Source organism: Labrus mixtus, chromosome 7 (genome assembly GCF_963584025.1).
Source record: "Labrus mixtus chromosome 7, fLabMix1.1, whole genome shotgun sequence".
In the NCBI taxonomy this organism is placed as follows: Eukaryota; Metazoa; Chordata; class Actinopteri; order Labriformes; family Labridae; genus Labrus; species Labrus mixtus.
The window spans coordinates 18106830-18116744 of record NC_083618.1 but is presented as its reverse complement, the minus strand read 5'-3'; the positions used below and the strand labels follow the sequence as shown (position 1 = coordinate 18116744).

Here is a 9915-nt window from a genome sequence, read left to right as displayed (position 1 = left end):
AGAGGAAGAGAAGTTGCTGATGTGCACAACATTTATTCAAAGACAATGCTGATGGATCTGACCTTTAATGTTAACAATGCCAATACAAGGATTCATAAATATATTAGCTATATTAAGTTAGAAATACTTAACAATCACCTTTCCCACAACAACAATGTAAACCTGTGCCAAAACGAGCTTCCATTTAAACACCAACAAAGACCAATTCTTCTAGATAGTAAAAAAAAAACACCAAACAGAACTTGAACACAATTCAAACAACTAAAAAACTGGAATGGTGAATCAGTCACTTAAATTGCAATGAAGAACAATGAGCTAAAATTGTAGGAATATTAGCCAATACAACTTTCAATTGTAAACAATACTGTTAAGCAAGTTCATTACAATACTTTCAATGCATGCTGTGAAATTCATTTGCCTGGTATTTACTTATTATTTTATCCCAAATGTAATTATATAAACCATGAAAGATGGAATATGAACACCTAAACCTCTCAGATACGGTTATTGTGTCTAACCTGTCACAGGACTATTTAAGCAAAGATCTTCTCATTGGTCCTCTTTTTTTTTTTGTTACAGCCAGTAACAGCAGTCCACCCAGCATCTCTCATCCTTTTCATTGCAGCTAACTTTAAGGAGTTCCCTGGTGATTTATGAACAGCTGGACTCTGGATCTGATTGAATGAAAATGCCCACAAATTATTATTTTTTTCTAAATATAGTCTTTCAAATAGCATTGCTGGACTTTGGACAGATTACCTTTTTGAAGATGTTTTGTTCGCAGGATGGAGCAGAAAAGTTGGCTGGCAGTGCACTTGCAAAGGTCTTTTAGAAAGAGGAACCAGAATCATCTTCTCCAGCAACTTAACACAAACGATCAAATACAATTCATGATACAAAAAGTTTCATTAAACTTACCAGGAGATCACCTAGATCGGAGCTGTCTGACTTGGGGTCAAGCTCAATCGTTTTCTTCCAGCATACAGTCTTTTCAGTAGAAGGGGGTGTCCTTATTCTGTAGGACTGTAAGGGAATTCAAGGAGTGAATGTCAGCAGAAGTGATGAATATTTTTTTATTCATTTTGGGAAATGTCAGAATGAAACTGAATTAAATTACTTTGATCTTTGAGGTTCCTCCAATCCTTTTTGAAACACTTTGTGGGGTTTTCAGGTCTCCATTTTGAATTTCCTATGATGCAAAATCAATGTCAGTGTGCAGTATTTTGAAAGAAACAGTAAACGTAATCATAAACTGAATTAATGTGTTGATACCAGTCTCTATTATCTAATCACATTTGCTCAGTAATACATCAAACTGCCATCTACCTGGTTCTTTTGTGATGTTCCACATGGTGTTCTGATGGATTCAGCATCAGATTCTTTATCCTGTAAAGAAGACAAAGAATGTTACAGTATTTAAATTTACAAGTGCTCATTTGGTTATAGCATGCAGTGACTCATGATATGAAAAGCATTAATTAAGAACAACATGAGGACACAGTTTTAATTACACACATACATACATACATAGCTTATAGACTAAACCCCACCAAAACACCTTCTATTTATTTTCTTCACACACAATAATAATGAATAATGGAGAGGAGATCTGAATAAAAAAGGAATGAAAATACAGTTAAAAGGTAAGAAGGTAGCACCTTTAATGGGATGGGGCTCTGAATGGAAAAATAGACAAGTGAATACAATGTGTATACTAGCTTCAATCACAATTGTTTGAAACTGTAAACATCGTTACAATTTTGAGTAATAATTAGATAGAAATTAATGAAGAATTTACAACTTCATGATTTCATCTCCATCTCAATTAATGAGATGAGACAGTTTACTACGTGAAAAAATTAGATTCAACTCACGTCATTCTTCATCACTGCAGTACTTCTTGAGACTTTACTATGGGAAGGAGTTTTTCTGCTCTCGGAGAAGTCAAACACGTGTCTCGTTGCAAAACTGTCTTTTGGAGTATCTGATGATTTCCCTTGTGTGGATTTTAAGGCAGGAGACTAGAATTTTAAGATGAAATCTTGGTTAGATACAAATGATAAACAATGGCAATTAGTGGCTCCCTATTTGCTCATATGCAGGTTTGTACCTGATTGTTTCCTGATCCTGATAGCTGAATGATTTTCATTGATGACATTTCTTTCTTCAAATCCGAAAGCTCCTTCTGCAGGTTTGCCTAAAAGCAATCAAAAGTGTTTGTCAGAGAATGAAGCGTCTCTCATATAACAAAGTACATCTTGCTCAAGTAAGGAGCCAAAAATAAACAGATTCAAACAAAGACTTAATGTACCTTCTTTGACACTTCTGTCTTCAGCTGTTGCTTCAGCTTATCATTGTCTGTCTTATTCTTCAAAAGATCCAACTCCTGGTTTAAAAGAAGGGTTGGAATGTTAAATAATGAATTTCAATCAGTCACTTTTTCATTTAATAACTAATGTATGACATTGCAGTATCATACCAGTGATTTCTTCTGGCAAACCGCCTCCATCTCTCTCTTTTTGTTCTCATCAAGCTCTGCATCCTTCTCTTCAACCATCAGGTCATACTGGCTCTAGTAATGACAAGTCAAATTCCTTTCAATGCAAAAAGTCTTTGGATCAACAATGCTGCTGGAAGAGACCTTTTTCAGATGGCACATAACCATTATGATGAGCGTACCTTGTGTTTCTCCATTAGTGCGACCATATTTGCTATCTTCTGTTGACATTTGAGTTCTGCCTCGTCCTTGTTCTTGACGGCCTCTGCTGTTGTTATTCTGAGCTTTTTTACCTTCAAGACAACGTGTTTGTTATTCATATTATTTAGTCTAAAGGGCTGAAAATATTAACATAACACTATTGTGAAAATCACCTCGTTTTCAAGCTCAGTTGCGGATGTTGATTTGGACTCGAGATCGTTCAGCAATTTCTGATGGTCTTCCACTTTCATTTGTTTAAGGTTCTGGGACTCCTCGTAAAGATTGTTGATCTATGGGCAAACAAACATCTACATCACACAGGGCTATACTTACTAATTTAAAAGTTTGAGATAAATATGAATAAAGACACTTCACCATACCACAGTTTCAAGCTCATTGGATTTTGCAATCTCCTTTGCTATTTGTTTCTTAAGCACTTTGTTCTGAAAAAAACAACAAAATATATAAATATATATATATATAAGTATTATGGTCACCTTTGTTTCCACAGATTTGATTTTTGTCTCCTTTTCTGTGATTTCCTCCTGCAAATGTTCACCCTATGCACACAAAAATCATAATTTTCCACTTTACAAACTAAAATCAGTTTGTGTAATGATTGATTTTGTTGGCATACTTACTTTTTCTTCAATTTGCTTCTGTAGAGTCTCCGTTTCCTGATATTTCCCTTGGATTCTGGTTTTACATGAGTTTACCTCCTCTCTGTTTAATTTAGAAAACATTTGTATAAATCTTGAAAACTACTCAGTGTCAAAAATCTTTAGGTCTCCAAAGAGTAAACTTACCGTAAACACAGATTTTCTTCCTCCAGTCTTTGAATTTCTCTTGTAAGCTTTGCAGCCTTCTCCTCACTAACCTGAACAAACAAGCATTCAGTAACAGACATAAAACCAAATGTATACAGATGCTGTACACCTGAAATTATCTTTTAATTTTGATTAGAAAAATTCAGACCTTAATGTTTGCCTCAATAGCTTTCACATTAGAAGATCCACTCTCAAACTGCTGTTCAATGGCTTTCTTCTCAGACTGCAGCCCATTAAAGTTGGATAATAGGTATTTGTACTTTTCTCTTAAAAAGGACACAAATCATACATTAGACATTCAAATTACAATAAGCTAGTGTGCATGCTGATATTATGGGGTGGTGTGCAATAAATACTCACTCATGCTGTGTGATGTCTTTGTTCAACTGTTCCATCTGACAGGTGTTTTCTTTATTTTTCTCTATTTCAGAAAACAACTGGTGCTCCAGCTTCTGCACTTTGATCTGAGGGTATATAAAAAAACATACTGCTGTGAAGACACGACCTGTTTCAGAATCAGTGTTGTAGTACTTGAGTCCAGAGCTTGGACTTGGGTCCAACTCAAGTCCTGACATACAGGACTCTTGACTTGACCCAGGTGAGCACTGGGGACTCGAGACAAGAGTAGACTCAAGGTTTGGTGACTCAACAACACTGATATAGATTGAAATTTATCACTGCTTATGTTTTCATTATCTCCACAAAATCTAAGACACATTGAGGGCAGCAAGAGGACACATTTTTTTGGAATGGAACACGGTTTTTGAATAGTCATTAATTAATTTACTTTTTTTTTTAAAGATTTCACCCAACTTTCATCTCATCTTGAAAATAAATTTTTGAAATATTACTGTCTCCTGGTTGTTATGCTGTACTACCACAGATGATATATCTAAATCTCTATCCCATTCTGGCGCAGTTTCGACAGATTACTGTTCATCATGAGTCTGGTTTTGCCCAAGATTTCTGCCTCTTAGAATGAAGTTTTTTCTTGTTGGCATCAGGTTAATGAACTCCAATTTAGGATACTGATGTTTCATAATGTGGATCTGTGTGTTAATCAGCAGATCATCTAGCTTTGTTTTTCATCACTTCTGTCCGTAGTCATTCACTACTCTGTAACACCTGTACATTCCTCCTCCTCTGCTGCATCACGGTCTCTTATCACCGTTTAGTGCTGTTAAAGACAGATGAAGGTGAATGAGGCTGTCTTTCTGCAAATAAAGCAAGAAAGTGTGTGCATGTGTGTGGGGGGTGTTGCAGTTATTTTAATTTTATTCAAAGAATTGCCAGTGACTTTTCAAAAAGTAATTTTGCCTTAAATGCACATCCCTAGGAATTGATATAAAAACCTTTGTTGCTGCTGATTTCTCCTTTAAGTCTCTGTGTTCCTTTTCAGCAGCTTCACAAGTCTTCTTCAGCATATTGTTTTCAGCAGAGACAACATCTGCTTCATTCTGCATCAATAAAATAATGTATATAAGGCTTACATTTTCGGTATGAGTATTAGCCAATGTAATAAACATCATATATTCCTCTTAACATTACCTTAAATAGCCGTGCTTCTTTGTTTTTCCTTAAAAGCTCGGCTTCAAGCTCCTTTACTCTGATTTCAGTTATGCCTATCTTACACTGAATGGACTCAATGGACTTTGTTTGTTTGTCCTAGCACAAAGAAGCTTAGTATGAGTGTTTAATGTAAGTGTTTTGGATTCTTCCCAATACAATGATTAGTGTATTTACATAGAATACCAATATTCTATAATAATAACCAAATAATAAAAAACAAATCACCAGTTCATCCTCTAGGTCTTTGATCCGCCCATCTTTCATTGCACTCTGCTCCAGGCTCTCTCCTGATGGATAAACATTTTGTGTCAGGGTAACAGGGCATGAATATAAAAATGATATCTATATATATATATATATATATATATATATATATATTTGTATATATCCATCAGCAAGTTACCTAAAAGAGTTATTTTACTTTCAAGTTCCCCCTTGTTTGCGATTAGTTTATCCTCAAGTTCTTCGGCCCTTAAAGTTAGTCATGAAAGGAACATTAGACCATGATATATAACTTTGTTTCATCTGAACAATGCTGTGATTTTTTAGGAGAAAGTTATACTTCTGTATCTCTGAGGCTAGAGAATTCTGTAGCTCCTGCATAGTTGTCTGAATCTGCTCCAGCTTCTCTGCTTGTTGATTTTTAACTCTGCTGAACTCCTGGAGGCTGAAATCTTTGCTCTGAATCATCTCTGCATACTCTTCTTTACTTTCTTTCAGCAGTGCAGCAATGGCTTCACGTTGTTCCTAAGAAGAAAAATAAAAAACGGTTTAATGACTATGCAGAGAGCCCAAAGAGTCCAAGTTTTACTCACAATGACTTGAATCACAACACACTCACATCACTTTCTTTCAAGCACTGCTCCACACTCTGCAGTTTTTGAATAAGGGATTCCTTTTCAGTTTCTGAGCTTTTGAGAAGTTCATATTGTTCATCTGTAAAGAAAGTACCAGTAGATATTTAACAAGGATTTACAAGATGTACTTACACTGCTTACTTAGTATAAATTGAAGGAAAATAAATGTATTTATTAGTCACAATAAGTACAGAGACATTGCAAACATAAAGAGTAAAAGCTATCATTTCATTAATACAGATAATACTTCAACATGTGAGCTGACGGTCAAATTTGTGGGTGCAAAACATTCCGTAAATGAGTTTTACTACACAAAATGTCACAAATGTTATTTTTTGCAAAATGGTGCAAAAAAGCAACATAAGCAGCCGTGATCGCTTCGTCTTGAAATCTAATAATGAACTTACTTGTTGTGTCTTTAAGCTGTTTGCAGTGCTTCTGGGTTTCATGGAAGTCCAGTAGGATCTTTTGTAGTTCATTTTCCTGTTTCTGAAGATCTGTTTGAAGAACTGCCACCTGTGAATGAAGTGTAACTCCTCAAGTTGTTTGTTTGAAAACTTATGACAACATTGCGTTCAAAAACAAGCTGATCTATATCTAGTTTAATGTTACTAACCTCTTTCTCTTTCATGTCAAATTCTTCTTTAAATTTCTCTTTCACAATCTCAAATTGCTGTAAGCCCACTTTGACTGGAGAAAAAATATAAAAAGGTTCATAATATTTGTGGTGCAGGTGTTTTCAATCTATTAACAAAATCATCCCAAGTAAATTACAAAACGGATTATATTCTGTGTTAGTTCTGACCTATTAAAATGTGTTACAATTTGGAGTACCTGTTGAGAAAAGCCTAAAAGTAATTCTTTAAAAACCAACCTTTCTGCATCTCTTGCTGATCAGCCTCTGCTTGAGTGCGGAGGCCTTCAAATGCTGCAATGAGTTTCTACAGAAAAAGAGTTTCTTTTTAACTGTACATCAAATTTCTGTCTGGAAAATTTCAATTTCAAAATATTTCGTCATATTTTGATCAACAAGAATTTTACCTGAATACTCCCACTATTTTCCATAAAGATGTGATGGGTTTCTTCTCTTTCAGATTCGACTGAAAAGTGTGAAGATCGGCCATAAATTATCCAAAAAATGAATCTCTATTCAGGCAAAAGACAATCTAAAACATATTGTACTTACATAAATGCATTTTCTCAGTTGAACGCTCAAAAGTCTCTTTACACAGGTTCCTTGTTACGTTGTGTCTGTATCAGGATTAGATATTTGATATAATAAAGACATTTCACACAGACAAATAATTGAAATATAAATATCTGATTGTGAAGCTTATCTCGCTGCTGCAGCTCATATCTAAGCAGTGTACTTCAAAGTTTGATACAGCAAGGCTTTCTTTTGCTATCAGTTGTCTTTGAAAACCCTGAGTCTTTTTTGGGCTCTGTGCACGATCTCTAAATAGGGGTGCTTTGACAGACATATTACTTTTTATATCTGCACAAAATTGAGCAATTTCAGGCTGCCAACTTGTCAACTTATATAATGAAAGGCAAATAGAGCATATTATGATGAAAGGGTTGTGCTTCCCACAGCCCAATTCAAACCCCATTTCTGAGCATAACCACCTCAAAGCAGATTAGGTGTTAGGCATGGTTTACCATTACAATTGATCCACATTAAAAAGAGAACATCCTTCATGATATTGAAATCTTTTGCTTTAGACAAAGTTTTTTGTTAGTCCATTAATCTGACTTCTTAGTACACCCTTCTGGTTTATCTGAAGGCATTTACAAACAAATAAAGCCGTACTTGTTCCTCAGATCCTCATTTTCACTGATCCGTTCCTCCAGCTTTATGGTAAGACTTTCATTTCCAAACTGTAAGGACAGAACACAAACAATAGATATACCAGTATAGATATGAAAGGATGTTAGGGTATGCTTTACCTCTATCATCAATAACTTAATAATGAAAAAAGAATACTGTCCATAGGTGATTAGAAAGATAGAGCAAGAAATATTTAAAAATAACTCTCACTGTGGCACACACCTGCAATTCTTTAATTGCTTTTCGTTGGGTTTCAATTGTTCTTTTGTTTTCTTGGAGTCTCCTTTCCTTCTGCACAGTGTCAGCGTCCACTTTGATCTTCCAGTACTTTATTTTCTCAACTTCATCAAGCAGCTTGGTGTAAAGCTTTCCAGGATTTAAATTATTCTGGTCAACATAACAACAATTGGGAGTGAGCTATCATACTTTGAAACGAGTGTTGTAAAGGCCGACCAAGTACTATTGTATCATTATAAAATTACCATTACCTCCTCTTTTTCCATTGGTGGCACGACTTTCATCTTGGAAAAATCTTAAGAGGAAAACAAACTTTAATTTATTATAAGGTCTATAACATATGCAAACTTTTCTTAAACTAAGTAAAGCAGCCAGTGTTGTTTTATAGAAAATACCTTGTCTAGTTGGTCCAACCACGCTTGTACTGACAAAAGGCAGACTCTGCTCTTTGTCAAAGCATTTACTGTCGCCCTGAGGGAAAACATTAAATACAGTATGCTTTGTCATCATGGGTATTAACAGCTAGCTCCATTCATTACTGCTCACAACAAGTAAAACAATGGCATAAAAGTTGGCTAATAATTACTGTACAGTATGAAAGTGTAAGTGCTCAGAAAGCATTTGTCATTCATCAATTTACCCTTAGTAACCTGTTGGCTGTACAAACGCACCTGGTCTAATGTTTTCATGAAATCACAGTTTTCCAGTATTTCCTGAGGTCGAACAGCCGCCTGTCCTTCATTAAACCTGGGAGGTACCAACAGTTTGAAGGCAAAACCTCGGTGTCTCTCCATCCTGTAACCACGAAGATACACTAACAAGCTTCAGTTATCAAACTTTAGCATCATAAGCTTGAACTTTTAACTTTGAAGTTTGATAAATGAAGTCATGATTTAATTTCATCTCATAAAGAGATATCAACGAAACATTTGGCTGTTTGCTAACATTTACCTGATTCACCAAATACATTACGACACAAACAACGTCAATTACAAAATAACAATAAACATTAAGCTTTGACACTTTCTTGGTAAACAACAGTTATTACTCACCTCTCGTTTTTTGTTTTATTAAAACATTAAGAAACTAAAAATTAACTTTTACATTAACGGTTTTTCACACTGACTAACGTCTGTGGGCGCGAGCGAAAATACTCCCGTTCTGCGTAACGTGACGTAACGTGACGTAATGTGACGTAACGCTAACGGTTAACGACCAGCAGGATGAATAGATCCATTATCGGACACAGGAAGAAAATTTTTATTAATTTCGACATTAATATATAATGAATGACCATAGACTGTGACACACTGTGACGCTTATATCTGGCTGAGTGTGACGTAATAATGTAGTATGCCGTGGTGGGGTAAATAAATCATATCATCCTGTATGTACTGTTCTGTGCCTTAATGTTGCGTACACTATGTGAGTATGTACTGTATAGTGTGTGTGCATATATATATATATATATATATATATATATATATATATGCAGAGGTTTTCCTTTCTGTCTTTCTTTTTTTATTATTATTCTTTTGTAATTTTTTGTGTACTATTGGCTGGTTGGTGGGTGGCTAGGCTTGGGGGAGCATTAATTGTGAGTGAGTGTGTGTGTGTTCGTGGTGTGCGTGTCTCTGTTTAAATGTTTGGTATTATGTTTTGGATTTACCTTTTATTTTGATTTTGTATTATGATGATTCATTTATGTTTTGTAAGAACCCCCTTGAAAATGAGATGATGCAGCTCAAGGAGCTATCCTTGAAATAAATTACAAATTACAAAATGTGGACTCCTTGCTTGCTTGAAGAGGTCTTTTATTATATTAGCCTATCTTTAACTTTGTAGAATGAGTTAATGGTGTGCACCCTTGTGTTAAATGAGACAATACACTAAATCTAC

General features: G+C 35.1%; 1 protein-coding gene across 1 annotated transcript; it reads right to left on the bottom strand.

Annotated features, from left to right (window-relative positions):
- Positions 1 to 49: 49 nt before the first annotated feature.
- sycp1 (synaptonemal complex protein 1) lies at positions 50 to 8810 on the bottom strand. Its single transcript, XM_061041704.1, has 28 exons — positions 8667 to 8810; positions 8002 to 8166; positions 7762 to 7829; positions 7138 to 7202; positions 6993 to 7051; positions 6826 to 6892; positions 6568 to 6641; positions 6359 to 6467; positions 5936 to 6030; positions 5657 to 5841; positions 5498 to 5565; positions 5320 to 5381; positions 3886 to 4130; positions 3674 to 3791; positions 3505 to 3575; positions 3340 to 3421; positions 3079 to 3258; positions 2872 to 2988; positions 2680 to 2790; positions 2480 to 2572; positions 2312 to 2386; positions 2111 to 2197; positions 1875 to 2021; positions 1327 to 1386; positions 1118 to 1189; positions 898 to 1023; positions 760 to 825; positions 50 to 674 (listed from the first exon to the last, which is right to left on the bottom strand). The coding sequence occupies exons 1-28, from the start codon at positions 8808 to 8810 to the stop codon at positions 534 to 536; spliced, it is 2952 nt and encodes a 983-aa protein (XP_060897687.1). The 3' UTR covers positions 50 to 533.
- Positions 8811 to 9915: the final 1105 nt, after the last annotated feature.